Genomic DNA, 21,415 nt, shown 5'->3' on the forward strand with positions numbered 1-21,415 from the left:
CAGCACTGTGCCGCACTTTTTATTGATTTGTCAAAAGCTTTTGACACGGTTGATCATGATGTTTTAAAGATTAGGCTTCTTAATTCGGGGTTTTCAGAGAATACTGTCTCTTGGTTCTCAAACTATCTTAGTGACAGAACCCAGAGCATTAAGCATGATGGTGTTCAATCTGGTATTCTACCAATTCTTAAAGGGGTTCCACAAGGTTCTGTGTTAGGCCCTCTTCTATTTACTATTTATATAAATAACCTTGATCGGCATGTGTTTGATGCAAACTTTCATTTTTATGCAGATGACACAGTTATTTATTGCTGTGCATCCTCTCTTAAACAAGCCATTGAACATTTACAGAATGCTTTCACTGTGGTCCAAAACACTTTGCTACAGCTGAAACTTGTGCTCAATGCAGACAAAACCAAACTTATGCTCTTCACGGACCCTCGGAATAGACCACTGAATGTTCCCTCAGTGATTACTCTTGACGGACGTGAAATACAGGCTGTTACAACTTATAAGTATCTTGGTATTGTTATTGATGATTGCCTATCATTTAAGCCTCATGTCTACTGTTTAGTGAGAAAGTTGAGGTTAAAATTGGGTTTTTATTTTCGAAATAAGATGTGTTTTTCTTTTAATGTTAAAAAACGGCTAGTGGCATCTACTTTTTTATCTGTGTTGGACTATGGTGATATATTATATATGCATTCATCTGCTCAATGCCTTCATATGATTGACGCAGCCTATCATGCATCACTGAGATTTATTACTAATTGTAAAGCTCGCAGCCACCACTGTGAGCTGTACTCTCGTGTAGGGTGGTCTGCTCTGGCCACACGGAGGCTCTGTCATTGGTATACATTTATATATAAGGCTATTCTTGGTGTGCTTCCATCCTATTTATGTTCACTTCTTATGAAAAAAAGTACTGGTCATTACTCTCTCTGTTCTCAGGCTGTTGTCTTGCTTTCTGTCCCACGTGTCAGTACTGAGTTGGGTAAAAGGGCCTTTGTTTATTCTGCACCCTTTACATGGAATTTGTTGCAGAATAACTTAAAACTTAGTAAATTGATTCCTTTGAGTGTTTTTAAGTTAAAAATGAGATGTTTTGAGTTGGAGTCCCTCACATGTCAATGTTTTTAATTGTGATTTCATTGTAAGTGCAAAATTGGCTTTCAATTTGTTTCTTTTTTTGTGTGTGTTTTTGTATGTATGTAATGATGTGATGTAATTTAGCTGCCTGTCTTGGCCAGGTCTCCCTTGCAAAAGAGATTTTTAATCTCAATGGGCTTCTCCTGGTTAAATAAAGGATAAATAAATAAATAAATAAAAAAAACCTAAATTAAATAAATAATATATATATATATATATATATTTAGGAAAAAAGCCTGTCAAAAACATGTCCAGGTCATATTTTACACCAAACAACAAACTAAATTAAATTATATTTTGTACAAAGACAAAAACAATTTTTGGATGTTTGAATTTTTTACATTACCTAAAATAAATTACAAAGGTAACAACTAATAAAGTAAAACTTAATTTAGCATAAATTAACACTAAAAAAGTAAAAAAAAAAATGTTTAAATAATAATGAAATGAAATGCTTTATATATATATAAGATAAATATACCAAAAGCACATAAAAAACTATATATATATATATATATATATATATATACCTACATATATATATATATATATATAACATTGGTAACTAAAACAATAACATTTTCAATCAACAAATTAAAATAAAAATTACCTAAAAACGTAAAACTTACTTTAGCATAAACTAACACTAAAAAAGTAAAAAACATAATGAAATAAGATGCTTAAGTAAAACTTTTTAACATAAACTAACAATGAAAAATACTTCTACAACAATTATTCATCGTAGTTATTGTCATGTTTTCATATCAATTTATAACCCATATTTTTATCATTATTAATTCAATTTCAATATTTTTGCCTTGTTTTCCTTAAAACTAAATTTAGATGAGAAACCAGGAGACTTTTAAGGCTTTTTTTTTGCAATGACCCACTAAACATTCTAATTCTCAGCAGCATTGTCATTGTTAACTCAAATGATTAAAATCGTTGAAATTGAAGAATATATAAATATTAGATGGAAAACTTGGCAACTAACTGAAATAAAATTACTTGGAAAAAAAGCGACTGTAGAATTGGAAGTACTAAAATTACTATGAGAATAAAAACAAAGCATATATTTTAAGTAATATTAAAAAAAAAAAGATAATAAAAATGGCAAAAGCACATATCAAAAATATATAAAAAAAAAACCTAACAGCATGTAAATAATACAAAAATTACACTGCTTCACAACGATCATTTAATTTAATTTACTATATTTTTTTAAAAATGTCCAGTGATTTACTGGTTTATTAAATCATACTCCTTTAAAAGTAACAATATATCAGGTTTTACTTGAATCAAAAGCTCATTTGTATGTGGGTTTCATACAAAAATAAATAGATTATCAATTTCCATCTAATTTGGCTCAGAACAAATCCTTTAAAATCAGTCATTTACTTTCACAGCACAGAATAAAAACCCATTCTGTCTAACATCTTGTTTTGTGTTGCATTGATTGGTCTCACGCATCTAATGCAAAGACAGTCAGCTGTGTCTACAAGCGATGTTACTCAATGCTAAATAAAGCTACACAGAAAATCTCCTTAGCATGTCAGAGACGTGCCATCCATCAGTATAGCTCAAGCGCTAATAGCTTCCTCTATCAGAGACGCATCAAGGGAGGATGAATGTGCTCAAGCCAGACTGAGCTGCACAATACAAACCCCTTGTGGTTTTTCCCCAGGAATGTGATTTACTTTTCTCTAAAAAACATCAGGCAAAGTTATTTTAAATAACACAGCAAATAATGTTGGCAGGCTCTCCATCACTATACGCTGTTACAGCTAAATATTCAATCCACTCACAGACGCCATTAGAAACTCAACCATTACCAGCGCAACCCAATTAGGCTCTGCCCGGAAAAAGGACTTTAAGTCATCGAATTTCCAGATGAAGAGACTTGAGCCTGTGCCATCTGGAAAGCGATATGGAATCGTACCTTTCAGCAGAGCTTGTAGAATTGCAACGTCAACATCATAGTTTTTATCCTCATCTATACGAAACACAGTGAGCAAATGAGGCATCCGGATGATGTCCTGAATCTAAAGAAAGACAAAACATAAAACAAATATTCACTGCTTATGATACATGTTAATATGATCATATTTAAAATACTATATACTAATTTTTTGTATATATATATATACACACACACACTACCAGTCAGAAGTTTTTGAACAGTAAGATTTTTAATATATTTTAAAGAATTCTCTTCTGCCCGCCAAGCCTGCATTTATTTGATCCAAAATACAAAATACATATATTAAATATTAAAAATATTTTTACTATTAAAAATAACTGTTTTCTATTTCATTATACTTTAAAATCTAATTTATTTCTCTGATTATAAAGCTAATGTTTTAGCATCATTATTCCAGTCACATGATCCTTCAGAAATCATTCTAATATTCTGTTTTGCTGCTCAAAAAGCATTTGTACATTTGTATATATATATATATAGTAACATTTGTAATATTTAAAATAACTGTTTTTATTTGAATATGTTTTAAAATGTAATTTATTCCTGTGATCAAAGCTGAATTTTCAGCATCATTACAGAGTCACATGATTCTTCAGAAATCATTCTAATATGTTGATTTGCTACATTTTTTATTCATATTATTATCAAAATTTAAGACAGAATACATTTTTTTAGGATTCTTTGATGAATAAAAAGATGCAAAGATCAGCATTTATCTGAAATAAAAAGCTTTTGTAACATTATACACATTATAACAACATTCTACCATTTAAACCCTTCAAAAGCGTTTAATTTTTTTTCTTTTTCTGGGAAAGAAATGATAGAAATTAATACTTTTATTTATCAAGGATGCTTTAAATTGATCAAAAGTGATGATAAAGACATTTATAATGTTACAGAAGATTTCTAATTCAGATAAATGCTGTTCTGCTGAACTTTCTAAACATCAAAGAAACCTGAAAAAATTCTACTCAGCTGTTTTCAACATAATAATAATAAAAAAATGTTTTTTGAGCCATGTGTCTGGAGTATTGATTCTAAAAAATAATTTTGAAATCACAGGAATAAATTACATTTTAAAATATATTAAAATAGAAAACAGTTATTTTAAATAGTAAAAATATTTCAGAATTGTACTGTTTTTGCGGTACTTTGGATTAAATACGTGCAGGCTTGGTACACATACATACACACAGAGCTATGGAATTATGATTTATAGTTGTGTGTTTGAATAAAACAATTTTTGCTTTATTCTGTATACTACTGATGACATTTCTTGCCAATTTAAAAAAAAAAATGTTATTTTGAGCATTTTTTTGCATTAACTGACAATAATCAGAAATGTTTCTTAAGCAGCAAATCAGCATATTACAATGGTTTCTGAAGGATCATGTGACACTGAAGACTGGAGTAATGATGCTGAAAATTCAGCTTTGATCACAGGAATAAATTACATTTTACTATATATTCACATAGAAAAAAATGATTTTAAATTGCGATAATATTTCATAATTTTTACTGTAGTTTTGATCAAATATATTCAGCTTTGTGAGCTGAGCAGAAGTAACTTCTTTCATTAAAAAATGTCAAAAATGTGTCCACCAAATGAGTCTAAAACTGTTATAAAATGCATGTTTTTGTCCATTACCTTCTTGGTCCACTCAATGACCTGCACCTCAGCAAAGCTTTTGTACTCTTGTACAAAAAACCTCTTCATAAGCTGGTTGATAAGGACCAGGGTGACCTTTGACTTGGGCAGAGCCGCCACATGAGCAATGACGTCCGCCAGGCGTCCAGAACCCTCCAGCACCACACAAGGCGTGTGGTTCAGCATTGCGTTGTAGATGGTCTGTGAATGAACATGTGAATTAGGCTTAATGACAGAGCATTTCACTGCGATCTATGAAACCGATGATTGTAAAATCTAACATTTAGTGTTCCTGGGCCGCCATCCAAGACCACACAGACCACTGGTATCGTCACTCCACTCTCTGATGGAAAGAGAAAAAACACTTCACAAATAATAAGTGAACAAAGAACAGTGTTTAAAAGCCATACAATCAATTTTTGTGGCTTTTATTTATAGTATGGAGTAGAGTATAGTATTATCCACATTAAAAGGTCATTTTTTCAATGTGTCCTGCCTAAACTTCTTGTTTTTTTTCAAACATTTCATCTGGCTTTCACAGTATATGAGCTGTCAGATACAAATAAGGCAAGCAAAGTGTTCTTTCGTGTTTATGAAAGCCACTGTTAGTTTGAAAGGTCAGGCAAAGGTCATCTGCTGACCTCTCACCTTTGTCTGTCTGTTTGTTTACTATTCATCTCTACAGTGCTGCATAGTAACTAACTAAAGTTGTGTGACAAAGTTATAGCACAGATGGAAAATCTGATTCATTTTAGTGAACTTGTTCAGAAAAAGATTCATTTTTGTATTGAAATATTCAGTGTTAATCCATTAAAGGATGCAAAAAAGGCTTATAAACAAACATGACAAATTAAAAGTGCTAAAATAAACTTCTTACTGTTGTGAAGATACATATAATGTACAAAAAGACTTTTCTATGATCATATGTGTCCGGTTGCATATATTTCTACAAAATATATTAGTGTTTAATAGTTTGGGGTCAGGACGATTTTTCTTTTTTTCTTTTTTTAGAAATCAATACTTTTCATTAACAAGGATGTATTAAATAGTGAACAGTGACAGTAAAAGGTTTCTATTTCCAATAAATGCTGTTCTTCTGAACTTTCTATTCATCTGTGCATCCTGAAAAATAAAATATATCACAGTTTCCACAAAAATGTTGGGCAGCACGACTGTTTTCAACATTGATAATAATCAGAAATGTTTCTTAAGCAGCAAATCAGCATATTATCATGACTGGCTGGAGAAATGATGCTGAAAATTCAGCTTTGATCACAAGAACAAATTACAATTCACTATATATTCACATAGAAAACAGCTATTTTTAATTGTAACAATATTTTACAATATTACTGTTTTTCTGTATTTTTGATCAAATAAATGTAGCCTTTGTGAGCAGAAGAGACGTCTTTCATGAACATTAAAAAATCTGACCCCTAACTTTTGAACTGATATTGATGGTTTTTGTGCAATATTAATACAAAAACAAGTTTCTATTAAATTATTATTAATCTTCCTCAACACCGCACCTCTGTTTCCCAGCGATTGTTGAGAGATGAGTTTCTCCAGATGTGCCCGCAGCTCAATCTCAACTCCATAATGTCCGTGAGTGCCATCATCAACCAGCAGGAAGTGAGTGTGGTTAATATCGAGGCAAGAAAGACGGCCCTGACCCTGCTCGTCCAGAGAGTAGTACGCAGGAAAACAGCCCTAAAACAGACAGAAGACGATAAGAAGATGTTATAAAATCACTGACAGCATTGATGTCAGCATGCAGTTATCAATATAATAGTTAAAAAACATCAAGAAAGATCTGGTTTAACATGCAGTGTCAGACAGTACCATATTTATAATATATGTGCAATGATATAGCTGGAGAATTCAAATTAAAAAACACTGTACTGTTGAATTGTTTGTGATTTTAATGCACTTCTTATTAAGTTTTCCAAAGTCTGTGTCACGAGATTTGTTTTGTGAGTATGATAACTTTAACACACTGACTAAAATCATTGATTAATAAAATGATCTTTAATAGATAAATAGTTGAATGGCAATTAAATGGCATTAGAATTGGTGAATTTGATTTCTGTTTCGCGTTCAAAAGCTAAAATGTTCACTAGACCAGGAAATCCAAAAGTAGGGTTTGTGAGTTGATGAAAAGCTAATAATTAACAAAAATTATAAAAATCGAATTAAAAGCAATCAAATGTACAATTTCTAAAAATATGAAATATTTTATTTGTTTACCTGATTGTCATGTGACCATTAACCCAAAACTGATTGATGTCAAAAATGGCATTAGAACTGATGAATTTGTCATTTCTGTGAATTATTTCAAGCCTGTACATTTCAAAGAATCAATTCAAAGCTCTGATGCAGTGAATCATTTCCATCATTACTTAAAAACTAAAATGTTTTAGTCGGGGTTTGTGATGAAACTGCAAGGGAGTTCTGAGGCGACGAAAAGCTAATAATTAAACTATAAAAACATAAAATTTAAATAATTTTAAAATAAAAACAATCAAAAGCACACTTTCTAAAAATATATTAAATATATTTCAAGCCCAAAATTGATTAATGTTCATTTGATGAAAAGAATCAATTCAAAAACTCTGATTCTAAAAGTGAATCATTTGCAAAAATTATAAAAATTATAATAAAACTCAAAAAACTAAAATGTTTTACTTGGATCATTAACCCAAAACTAATTTTGAATTCGAGTCATTTCTATTAATCATTTTGAAAGCTTGTTCTAAACTGCAAAAAGGATCATTTGCATAATTACTCAAAAACTAAAATGTTTTACTTGGGGTTTGCAAGGAAACTGCAAGGAGGTTCTGGGTCGATGAAAAGCTAATAATTAAATTATAAAAATGTAAAATTTAAATAAATAATTTTAAAATAAAAGCAATCAATCGTACAATTTCTAAATATATGAAATATTTTATTTGTTTACCTGATTGTCACATGATCATTAACCCAAAACTAATTAGAGTTGGTGAATTCAAGTCATTTCTATGAATCATTTCAAGCCTGTTCATTTAAAAGAATCAATTCAAAACTCTGATTCAGGTGAATCATTTGCATCATTACTCAAAAACTAAAATGTTTTAGTTGGGGTTTGCAAGGAATTGGCAAGGGGGTTTTGAGTCGTCTAAAAATATATTAAATATTTTATGTTTATCTGCTTGTCATGTGACCATTAACCCAAAATTAATTAATGTCAAAAATGTTGATGAATTTAATTAATTTCTATTAATCATTTCAAAGAGTTGATTCAAAACTCTGATTCAGTGAATCATGTGCATCATCACTCACTAAATGTTTTTGTTGGGGTTTCTGAGGAAACTGCAAAGGGTTTGTGAGCTGACAAAAAGCTAATAGTTAATTTAATTATGAAAATGTAATGTAATTTGAGTAATAAAAAGTACAATTATTAAAATATGAATAAGAAATATTTCATTTGTTTACCTGAATGCCATGTGACCATTAATTGTCATCAGAGAACCGTGAACATGTGAATGCGTAGTTAAATTATTGAAAGATTTTAGTAAATATTTTATCTCAGAGAAGTTCAGCTAACATTCATGCATTTGGCAGACACTTTTATCTAAAGCAGCTTATATTGCATTCAAGGTAACTTCATGCATTCCCTGGGAATCAAACTCATGACCTTGACATTGTTATCAGCTACAGGAATAACTTAAATGATCTTGGGTTGTTCATACTGTATGTAGCGTGTAGTTTAGGTGAGAAAATCATCTGACCTCAGGATGAATGAGTGCCTGTCGGTTGTGAATGACTCCCCAGGGTGCCACACCGATGACAACGATCTGTCCCTCCGTCAAACCACTACTGAGTGTGTAATCTCTCACGGCCATGCCCACGTGCTTCATCACACCGGTGTGTGTCCCTCCCGTCAGGATCCACGCACCTGTCATACATAAAGCATTGTAACTAGAGAAGTGCAGTTATACTAGATACGTCCAACCTGTATAATGCACCTGAAAAAGCATGACAATACAAACACCATCATAGTTCTATTGCTTTGTCCTAGACTGGTTTATGACAGCTGCACACACATGCTTCAATTCTTTCATTTTCAGTCAGTGTCACTGACAGCCAAGACAAAACCTGGCAAGCTACCTACACATTTACCATTTAATGCATCACAGTTAAGCTTCTGTTATGTGCAATTAATTTTTGGTGATGTTGTTTAGGGGTAGCACTTGTTTGGTGTTCTTTATTGTCAGAGGCCGACAGTAAAGAAGTATTTTTACTCTGCTTCAAAAGTACTTTTCAAATGTCTGTACTTTATTCTTTAGAAAAATTAACTTCACAATATTCCAAAGCATAATATTGTACTTTTTTACTGCACTACGTTTTATATGAAATATAATTTAATACTAATTAAATTAGAAATCTAGTACTTTCTTACTTTTACTCAAGTAAAAGTAATTCAAAGACTTACCTGAGTACAAGAAAGTACTACATTTTTATTGTAAGAATTAAAGGAGAAAAAACAACAACTTATTTATGAAATGTAATTTCATAGTATTTTCCAAAGAAAACACTCGGATAAATTAATAAATTTACTTGAGTAAAGTAAAAATACTTCACTACTGTCCACCTCTGTTCATTGTGTACATTTATGCATTTTATTTGTTCAAATAAATGCAAAATCACTTTTCCTCTGGAATAATAAACTGAATTGAACTGAACATGCTTCTAACCAGAGTTGTTATTGTTAACCAAAACTAATGCCATAAAAAATGTCATTACTTGAAATAAAATGACCATTAACTGACATAAAATAAAACATAAAAAACTAATACTTATTTTATTTCAGTGTGTTGCCAAAGCAACATTTTAATTTGATGCGTTAAATAACGTAAACTAAATAATCTGAAACTAAAAACTAAAACTTAGATAACTTATATATCAAAAAAATGAATACATAATTTTTTATTTTTTGAGTTTGGAGACTTGTTTTTAAAATGTGGTGGAGTTGGAAATGTGTTGATAGAAGACAAAAAACAGAGCTAATATGATATATTAATGTAAAATACCGAGAAGCCTTTTTGTTTTGTTTAGTTTTGTTTGTTGTTTTGTGTTTTCTCTGTTACATTGAATTTTATATGTACACATGTATAGTTAAAATGCAATAAAAAGAAATTAAAAAAACCCTACACCTTAATGAAAACTAATAAAATGAGAAAAACTCACAACAAAATGACAAAAACTTACAAAAACTAAAATTAAAAAGAAAACAGACAGGCCACAAAAACCTGACTGACCTGACAGACCTGACTGATTTGATAAAAACATATATTTTAAGACTATACACTGGTGATCAAATGTTTGTAATAGTTAAGATTTTTTAAGTTTTTGAAAGCAGTCTCTTATGTTCACCAAGGCTGCATTTATTTGATCCAAAATTGTGAAATATTTTTAAAATGTAAAATAACTGTTTTCTATGTGAATATTTTGTAAAATGTAATTTATTCCTGTGATTTAAAGCTGAATTTTCAGCATCATTACTTCAGTGTCACATGATCATTCAGAAATCATTCTAATATGCTGATTTGCTGCTCAAGAAACATTTCTGATTATTATAAATGTTGAAAACAGTTGTGCTGACAAATATTTTTGTGGAAATGGTGATATAAACAATCAGGCAGTTGAGATTTGCTATATAGTACATATTGCTCTACGCAAGTATACTGAATGTAAGAGAAGTATATTCTGCCCTTTCGCAGACTGCTGTACCTGTGGTCTGTGCGACTTTGATGAGGCCCCGTCGAAACTTGTCCTTCAGGTGAGTCTTTATGTAGAAGTTTTTGGCTCCGCCGGTCACTGATATCAGCAGATTCGGTGAACGCAGTTTCCAGTGTTCAGTCATCAGTTGGTACAGGCTCTCACAGGACGTGTCCGACGACACCCGAATATACTAAACACACCACGGAAGCTCCTTTATGAGTTCACATTTAACTCTGGATCCTCTGCAGTGAATGGGTGCCGTCAGAATGAGAGTCCAAACAGCTGATAAAAACATAATATAATTCACAAATAATCCACACTACTCCAGTCCATCAATTAATGTCTTGAGAAGCCAAAAGCTGCGTGTTTGTAAGAAACAAATTCATTATTAAAGAGCAGTTCATATGGGTTTCGAAAAATATCTTTTTTCCAGTTTTCCAGTTTTTTCCAGTTTCCAGCTCTCCAATCGTATTTTCTCCCTCAACTTCAAAAAACATGTCAAAATCATCCTACATCGCTGCAGAAGTACCGACACAGTCTTTGCAAAGTGAACATGCAAAGAAGATCAAACACCCTTAACAAAGAAGGTAAAACAGCGATATAGGACCATTTCGAAGTTGAGGGAGAACATGAGATGGGACTTTTTCGACATACACTAACTGTCATGAATCGGAACAAAAACAGTCCAAGCAAGCAGCGTAAGACAAGATGAGCACTTGACATTAAAAAGTATATAAATTGTATTTTTTTAAATGCGCTAGATAAGACCCTTCTTCCGCGGCTGGGATCCTTTACAACCACATTTGGGATGGTTTGAAGCCGCATTTAAACTGCATTGTGGAAGTTCAAAATTGGGGCACCATATCAGTCCATTATATGGAGAAAAAGGCTGAAATGTGCTGAATTTCTTTACGACTGAAGAAAGAAAGACATGAACATCTTGGATGACAAGGGGGTGAGTAAATTATTTGTAAATTGTTGTTCTGGAAGTGGAGCTCTCCTTTAATGTGTGTTGGCAGTGTATGTACAAATCTATCCTATAATGATAAAAATCCATGCAGTGGTTTTTAATTAATCTGTAAAAATAATATCCCCTTTTTCAGATCGAGCCGTTCTCAGATGGCGTCACATGACAGAGGCCGCTCCCACGATAGTTGATTGACATGAGCGTCTTACTTCAGACCCGCCTTAAATCAGCTGTAACAGTCCGACCTCCATTGTTTTGATGCAGAAGCAGGGATGTAAGTTAGACAAAAATATCTCTGATTGAGCGATTGAGGTGTTGTTTTGCTAGATCTGATAATAATCTTCTTCTTCCAGTGAAACAGTCATCTAATCTGAATCAGGGGAAAAATCTGTTTACATACCTGTATGTTTACTGAAAAACAAATACGTGGGTGGATTTTGATGTGAGAAACAACAGGGGATGGACTTTTCCCACTGGATTATGGACTTCTATGTTAAAAATGTCTTAATAGTTGATTTGTTTCTTACAAGCACACAGCTTTTGGCTTCACAAGATGTTCATTGATGGACTGGAGTGGTGTGGATTACTTGTGGATTATTGTGATGTTTTTATCAGCTGTTTGGACTCTCATTCTGACGGCACCCATTCACATCCATTGGTGAGCAAGTGATGCAATGCTATATTTGCCCAATTCTGATGAAGAAACAAACTCATCTACATCTTGAACGACCTGAGAGCGAGTAAATCAAGTCATCATTTTACCTTGCCACTTTTCTGTCCAAGTCCTCCAAAGCTGATATCTCCGAAAGCGTCGGTGGGCACCTCTCTGACATGTCTGTGTCTGTCCCACTGCTCCCCCATATAGTCCTCCGGTTTGATGGCCTCATCGTAGTGCTCGGTCTTTGGGTAACCACACTTACAAATCCCCTCCCTGTGAACAGTAATCCATGTTATCCACACATGAGTTACAGCCCAACAACACGCGCAGCGCACATATTGTCAGAATGTTGCTGAACTACACATAGAAGCCAGTGAGTGTATACACGTGATCTTTAGTATACCACTTGAGAGCATTACCAATGAGAGCATTTCTGTGTGTCATATTGATGCAAAGTGAAGTTGCATACACTGAAACCTATTTCTACAAAGTAGAAAGTATAATCTGTTTTATTTACAGTGTTTACAGGCTTTACAGGGTTAATTCCCCAGTACAATGGAGTAAGCATAATAAGACAAGGTCATTAAAGTACATATAAACGTGCTTCTCATACCTGCCATCCTCCACGTAGAAGCAACACTCTTTCTTCTTGATGTTGACTTTAACCCAGGAGGCGAGCGAGCGCTGGAAGGAGGGAGACAGAGACAGATATTGGCCTTTAACAGCACTCCTAGCGAGCGTTTGCACCGGAGTCGGCTCCACCACTGCCTCATCCATGCTTGTGTCAGAGACAGTGAGCGTGAATGAGAAGGGCAGATGCACGGGACGGGGAGGGAGGGAGTGCACGGGCAGGATGGTCTACAATGCAGTTGCTGCTGCACTGAAATCTGCACTGCTGCAGTGATGTCAGACACAGACAGAAGCGTTACAGGAATATGGAGTAGAGACTGAAAGCTCAGAGTTAATTTAAAGAGCTCAGATCATGAGCTGTGGTATAAAAACATACTGCAAGTTCACTGAGAACCTGTCTGGTTTTAGTATCACTGATACTTTGATAGTTTTTATTAATATTATTATTGTTTTATATTTATATATATATTTATATTATATATATAGTGTTTTAATATTTTATTTTATATATTTAAATATATTTATAATTATTATATTCTGTTTTCATTTTAAGTTTAGTTATTTTAGTAATTTTGTTGATTTTGTCATTTCTGTTAGTAGTTTTTTTTAAATGTCTATTGATTTTTTTTACATTTTTATTTAATTTTTATTTTAAGTTTTTATTTAATTTATTTATTAATTTTACATTTTTATTTATTAGTATTTATTCATATTTCAAGCAGGGATATTATTGTTGACTAAAACTAAAAGTAAAACTATTAAAAAACTAATACTTGAAATAAAATAAGTGTCAACTGAAATAAAATATAACAATTTAATTTCATTTCAGCTAGTTGCCAAATCATCATTTATCATTTTATATAAATACACAGAAATAATCTGAACCACACGTAAACAAAATAAATAAATAAATAAATAAAATAAAATAAATTAAATTAAATTAAAAATTAAATATAATAATAAAAATGACAAACACAACAAAATGAATTTTAAAAAGGACATTTAAAAATGAAAACGGAAAATGTAAAAGTAAAATCTAATTCAAAATAATGATTAAAAACTATAATAGTAAATCAATGATACCAAAATAACACTGATTTCATGTAACCATGGTTTAAAAAAAAAACATTACACACAGTATTTTAAAATACTACTTTTATTAAAAATGTAATTTAAATGAATTATTCACATTTAATTTAATTACAATTTTTAATTTAAATTGATTTAAAATACATTTATTTCAAGTACACTTCAAATCTATTAACATATACTGACATATCACCTAAGATTTGCTCATATAAAAGTATTAACTTTATTTGGAGTATTTCTTTATTGCATAATGAACATTTTTTAATATTAAGCCTAAAAAAATGTAGGGCCAAATTACTCAAAATTAAATAATTAAAAAAAAATCGAAATATATAAATAAATCGTTAAATGCATCATTTATAATATATATATATATATATATATATATATATATATATATATATATTTATTTATTTAAATATGTATTTATTTATTTAAATATTTATTTATTTATTTCTGCATTTATTTATTGCCTCCACATTTCATTTTGAGGTTTGCGGTTGTCGGCACGTCACTCAACAATAGTGGGCGTCACCTTTCCAGCTCGATTACTTTGGTCTTTCTAGTTCAGGCGCCTTTTTCATGTTTTTCGCATCACGAACTATAGCTGATCGAGGATGGTACAGTACAAGATCTGTCGTTGACTCTTAAGCCATTAGCACATGCCACAATGCTCAGTGGCACAACCGCTGACACTTCCGGTTTTCATTGACATGAATCAGCAGAGAGTGGCATGTGCCACTGACACTCTTACTGAACATGTTAACACGCACTTAACTGCAGAACGATATTTCATTGATGACGTGTTTCTATCAAATGTAGGATTAGTTACATCACAGAATTGATTTGTATGTATTTGCTTGTGTGACTGTGCCGATGGATTGTGTCAGTGTCGCGGAATGTGCTAATGGCTTTCGTGCGTCAGATGTCATGTCACTTCATCTGCAAGAGTCAACGACGGATCTTTCACTGTACCATCCTCGATCAGCTATAGTTTGTGATGCGAAAAACATGAAAAAGGCGCCTGAACTAGAAAGACCAAAGTAATCGAGCTGGAAAGGTGACGCCCACTATTGTTGAGTGACGTGCCGACAACCGCAACGCTCAAAATGAAATGTGGAGGCAATAAATAAATGCAGCAATAAATGCGTAAATACATAAATAAATATTTAAATAAATAATTAATTAATTAATTAAATAAATAAATAAATATTTAAATAAATAAATACATATTTAAATAAATAAATAAATATTTAAATAAATAAATATTTATAAATGTATTTATGCTTCCAATAATTAAATGATGCATTTAACGATTTATTTATATATTTCAACATTTATTTAATTATTTAATTTTGAGTAATTTAGCCCTCCATAAAAATGTGTTTTGCTATCACTATTAATAATGATTGTATGATCTCTGTAAAATATCAGTCTTTAAAGGCAAGATATTTAAATATATAATTTTGTATTTTGTAATATATTTAAAACAAAATAAATGTATTTCAAATACATTTTTGTATTTTTTTCACTAGGGTATAGTTTTTATTAATTTTTATTTCAGTTTGCGTTATTCTAGTACGTTAAGTTTAACTAAATAATTTTTTTTTAAATAAAATAAGATTAAGGTTTTTATTTCAGTTAAAGTTTATTTTCAAAGTTTTTTACAGTTTAAGTTTATTCATATTTCAAACAAGGTTATTATTGTTAACTAAAATTAAAACTAAAACCACAAAAAAAAGCTTTTTCAAACTTGAAATAAATAAATGTTAACTAATATAAAACAAAATGTAAAAATCATACTTTTTTTCAGCTAGTTGCCAAGACATCACTTATCATTTTAAAACTAAAACAAAAACCAAAAAGGACTTATTATCAACATATTTAAAACACAAAACATTCAACAAAATTATTTTTTAAAAAGTATATTTAAAATGAAGTGGAAAATAAAAAAATTAAATGTAATTCAAAATAATGATAAAAACTTAGCATATCAGTAATATTAAAATAATTAATAAAATACTAAAATATATTATTTTAAATACAGTATCTTAGAATCAATTTGATGAATTAATCCAAACTAAAATCATAAAATCATAATATTTTTACTTGCTAGATGAACAAGTCAACAAAATAACATTTGTTTTTTAGATATTGGATTTCATACACGTAATTAATTATAATTTATGTTGGGCAAAATGGCTTGATATTTCTGTACTAAAATGTTAATGCTTACTTTTTTTTTCTGCTGTTTCATGGATTGTGTTTTGTTTTCGTAAAAAATTTTTTTTTTATATTTACATTTTGCAAGGTCACATTGCGAGTTAAACATATTTTCATAATTCAAAATGTATGCAAGCATATATTTAATATTTAATTTCATTATATTTAATAAAAATATGTTAAAAGAGAAAAAAAAAAACACACATACAGTCTCACCTTTTCTATTTTTAAGAAAAAACTTGTCAGGTTTTCTAACTGGATGTTGCTGATATCCTTTGGGTGGACTTTCTCTTCTAGTACGCACAGCATCTCTGCAAACAAAACTCATTACTTTTAAGCATAAAAAGCACATTTGATAAATAGACTTTTTGCAAACAAAAAAAAATCTTATTCTACAAAGTTCAAACTGAATTCAATGGGTCAAAGACATTTCTCTAGCCTGTTTACACAGACTAACAACTGAATTGCCTCTTCATGCATAAAATACACACAATAACTATAACACATACTAAGAAAGAAACTCTTTTAAAGATTTTTTTTAAATAACACAGAAATCAATATCGGAGAACATTAAAACTGACCTCAGCTGCTTGCATTCAAGCATTTCAGTTACTTTTACCTTAAAAGAGTTTTTCACTTCTCTCCTTGACTGTGATTGGTAATAGTCTCTTATTTCACAGCTTCATATAATCAACATTATATGTTCTGAAGAACAAAATAGAAGAAAATAAAATTCCAGAGCTTGCCGGTTTAGCTGTTTCCCTTTTCCCCACGGATGTATACTAGTCACCAAAACAAGTTGCCACAGTAATGGTCACCAAGTGCAACTCTATTTGGGAGAAATGCAAATCTTTACATGGATGATCAGATTACAATGAGCAAAGCGTGACTGCTTTAATGGGCTGACAGTGACAAGCTCTCTCTGTCTGTTATTCTTTACAGTTGAATTATAGCATATAAGTTGTATGGCCTATTTTTATGTTGCTTTTGTCCTTTTTAAAGCTTCAAAACTTAAAATGTAATTGCATGGGGGAAAAACTTTGTATACTCTCAAAAACTTGTATTTGAATATAATAAGCTTTTAGTAAATAACTAATTTCTTACTGATCAACTGTAGTTAAGTAAGATATAATTTATATATCTTATTTTAAAGGGGTCATCGGATGCTAAGTTCACTTTTTCATGTTGTTTGAACATTAATGTGTGTATGTACAAATCTACCCTATAATGATAAAAATCCATGCAGTGGTTTTTAATTAATCTGTAAAAATAATATCCCTTTTTTCAAAAAAATCGAGCTGTTCTCACATTCTCTCACACCGACAGAGGCCGCTCCCACAATAGTTGACTGACATGAGCTCTTACCTCAGACCAGCTGTCACAGTCCAGTAACTTCCCTTGTGTCGATGCTGAAGCAGGGATGTAAGACAAGAATATCTCCGATTGAGCGATTGAGGTGTTGTGTTGCTGGATGTAATAATGAACATAGTGGTAGTCATTTACTCCCGACATCTGAGCCGCTGAAGATGCTGTAGATTACGTTTGTTTGTGAATATATATATATATATATATATATATCCGTCTATGTTCACGCAAATTATTCATGATCCAGCTTCACTTACAGCAGAAGTGAGTATAAGCGTTTTTTATGAATCTTTGCAAGCGTCTTTCCTTATAACGTGGTAGTTAGGAAGTTTAGCAGCTAAACGCGGCTACATGCGGCTAAAGTAAACAAGATCGTCATTCCACAGAGAGAAGAGAGGGGCGGGGTGAGCAGAGCTCATTTGCATTTAAAGGAACAATACCTTAGAATGAGATGATTTTTGGAGAAGGGTATTCCTGCACAACCGGAGGCTGCAGTTTCAGGTCCGCATTTCTAGGACCCTATAGTTTTTTTTTTTTTTTTTTTTTTTTTTTTTTTTTTGTATTATTTTATTTATTTATTGTATTTATGTATGTAATAGCTTCTTATACTATTTAATAGCGCTTGCTATTCAGTTCTGTATGTTACTATATTTTAAAGAAATATGTAGTTGTTTAATTGTATACACTTAATTAATACACTTAATTATTGTCCTAACCAACTCCTAACCCTTAACATACCCTTAACATTGGAAATCTGATTGAAATATTTAACCTAATTTATTTCAATATATTCTATATATATTCTGGTTTTAAATTCAGTTTTCTTGTAAAGAAAGACTTGTATCTTTGCGAGACTTCAGTTCATTAGCCGCAGCACAGCGATTCATGTCTGTGTGACACACATAAAGTGCAGTAAATGGTAACAATTGCGCTACAAATTAGTGTGTTTATTGGTACATTAATAAATGTAAGATAATTTGAATACAAATGCTAGTTTACAACATTCAGCAGAACAATGAACTGTTTTGCACAGCTAAATAGGCTAAATGGAGATTGCTGACACCATCTCAAACACAAGTTCACACCAGGTCTTCCATTAAAAATAAGATGGAAAGATAAAAAAATGAATAGTTTTTGTTTATGCTTGAATCAGGTCTCCTCTAGATGGCGCTGTCACAAAAAATAGGGTCTTAGAAATGCAGTCCTAGAACTGCGGTCCTGAAACTGCAGCCTCCGGTTGTGCAGGAACATACTATTGGGGGATTTTTGCAGAGCTCATTTTGACAAGGTTAAAAGGGTGTTGTTTTACAAAACCATTGAGAATTTTTAATCAAAGTATATTAAAGACTTTTCATTAAGACCCTAAAGAATCATATCAACTTGTGGAAAATGGGCATCCGATGACCCCTTTAAGATTTTTTTTAATAAAAAAATTCACCCCCCCTAAACCATTTTTTGTACCAGGCTGTAAACTTACTGTTTTCTGCTGTAAAATTGGGCAATTTAACATGGGGAGTCTATGGGATTGAGTCCTTTTGCAGCCAGTCTCTAGCGGCCAGCCGATGAATTGCAGTTTCAGTGACTTCCGTGTTGGCTTCAAGAGGGAGACCGAGAGGTTGCCACTTGATTTGAACTAGAGGGGGTAATAATTTGGCGGGGGTCGAAAATGGGTACAACACCAGCAACAACTGCAACAAAAACACCCGAGCGGGACAAAGAACATCGTTAACTGTAAAAACTGTGGTGGAAACCATCCAGCAAAGCGTGATTAATGCAATGTCACCGTTGTCACAGTTTAATCATTTCAAGTCCCAGTCCAGATCTGCATCAAAAGACAATTTCAAATCCATCAATCAGATTACTGATGCAAACACAGACAGCAGCAAGGAGTCATTTCATATCGACGGGCTATGTCTTGGTGCCAGTGAGTTAGATGCAGTCAATCATCGCACGACTAACAAGCAAGAAATACACTGCAGCCTGACAGTAAATGGCAAGCCCCTTGATCTTAAAATTGACATAGGAGCAAAGTGCAATGTCATTTCAACTGAAACATACCAAGCAGTGAGAAAAGATGAGAAAATCCCAGAAAAGTCAAAAGCAACATTAGTGGCTTATGGAAGCACCGTGATTCAAACACAAGGAACTGTGATGCTGCAGTGCTTGACCAGCAAACAAAAATCGCACCTGTTGCAATTTTATGTGGTTGATAAAAATGTCAAATCATTGCTGGGCCTGCCAGACTGTTTAAAAATGACCTTGATATCTCTCAAGTAAGACATCACTCCAGTGGTCCGGCCCCCTTGCCAAATACCCATGGCAATGCGTGACAAAATAGAAGCTGAACTGAAAAACATGACAGAACTAGGAATCATAACACCCATTTCAGAGCCTATACAGTGGGTGTCTTCAATGGTCGCCACACATAAGAAAGACACTGACAAGATCCGTCTATGCATCGATCCACGGGATCTAAATGAAGCCCTTGTGTGCCCTCACCATCCTATGCGCACAGTGGAGGAGGTAGCTTCACAAATGTCCAACGCCAGCGTCTTTTCAGTGCTTGATGCTAAAAGCTCATTCTGGCAAATTAAGCTAGGCTATGAATCTTCCCTCTGCACCACTTTTGCAACACCTTTTGACAGATACAGTTTCTTGCGCATGCCTTTTGGCATTAATTCGGCATCAGAGTTGTTCCAGCGGGCAATGGAACAGATCTTCACAGGCTTTCCATGTGCCATAATTGTGGATGGCCGTCCAAATGATTTCAGTCAATCAGCTACAAGAGCTCAAAGAATATACTGGAAAAGACAGCTCTCTGCAAAGTCTGTGCAACACCATCAAGCACGGTTGGCCAAAGAAAATTCAGAGTGTGCCAGTGCCACTTAAACCCTTCTTTCCTTTCAGGGATGAGCTCATTATTGAGGATGGAATCATCACAAAGGGAACAAAAGTTGTAATTCTTCACAGCCTACAGAATGAATATCTACAGATCTTGGTAAATCAACTTAGAAACTAGTCTTCACAGAACATTGATCCCAGAACTGTCTTGGTCAACAAACTGAAGATTCATAGGTAAATCAACTTAGAAACTAGTCTTCACCAAACATTGTCAACAAACAGCATTCACAGCATTAAAAGCTAATCACTGATAATGGCACCCAGTTCACAAGCCAGATCTTTAGAGACTTTGCAAGTTCATGGGACTTTTGTCACATCACTAGTAGTCCTGAGTATCCCCAGGCGAACGGTCATGCAGAAAGAGCCGTTCGTAGTGCAAAGCACCTGCTCGACACCACTAAGAGGGATAGGACAGATTTGTATCTGAATTTGTTAAACTTCTGGAACATTCCTCGAGATAAGATACTGGGTTCACCTGCACAGAGATTGATGTCCAGGGTAACATGTACCAACATGCCCATCAGCAAGCAGATACTAAAGCCAAGATTAAAGGACACCGTGAAAATCACAGCACAACTTTCCAAAAAGAGACAAATGCAAAAAGCATTCTTTGATAAAAGGAGCAAGCCACTCTCTCCACTGCATCAATCCCAAGTAGTAAGGATGCAAACAACAAAAGGACACGACAAGATCGGAATTGTTAGGAGCACTCTTATCGAGCCCAGATCGTATGTTGTGGAGTGCGACTGTAAAGAGTACAGGAGGAATCATCAACATCTACTTCCTGTAAAGGACCCACTCCCACACTGCACGCAAGTCGATCTGGAGGACTTTTTGTCACAACTCAAATCTGTGCCAGACAGCAATGATGTGTCTAAGGATACAACGCATGCTGAAGAAAACATTCCAGCTGAGCCAACTGATGAAAAGTTGCCATACCGTACTAGATATGGCTTGGTTTCCAAGTCTAATCCTAAGTACTCTGTTTAACTACACATGTTGTTGAAAGTCTAATGTAAAGATGTGTGTTATTGCAGAGAGTAA

The 21,415-nt window shown here is 32.7% G+C and overlaps 1 protein-coding gene across 1 annotated transcript in view; it reads right to left on the reverse strand.

Moving 5' to 3' along the window:
• trpm2 (transient receptor potential cation channel, subfamily M, member 2) overlaps positions 1–16,853 on the reverse strand; it is a 46,111-nt gene extending 29,258 nt beyond the window's left edge. Inside the window, 10 exon segments of the mRNA XM_051120167.1 lie at positions 3,089–3,191; positions 4,779–4,979; positions 5,060–5,121; positions 6,308–6,488; positions 8,546–8,712; positions 10,548–10,728; positions 12,268–12,436; positions 12,777–12,847; positions 16,322–16,416; positions 16,725–16,853. Of these exon segments, the coding sequence (XP_050976124.1) occupies positions 3,089–3,191; positions 4,779–4,979; positions 5,060–5,121; positions 6,308–6,488; positions 8,546–8,712; positions 10,548–10,728; positions 12,268–12,436; positions 12,777–12,847; positions 16,322–16,414 (1,228 nt within the window). The 5' untranslated portion in view covers positions 16,415–16,416; positions 16,725–16,853.
• Positions 16,854–21,415: the final 4,562 nt, after the last annotated feature.

The sequence above is a fragment of the Labeo rohita genome, chromosome 9 (assembly GCF_022985175.1).
Source record: "Labeo rohita strain BAU-BD-2019 chromosome 9, IGBB_LRoh.1.0, whole genome shotgun sequence".
Lineage (NCBI taxonomy): Eukaryota > Metazoa > Chordata > Actinopteri > Cypriniformes > Cyprinidae > Labeo > Labeo rohita.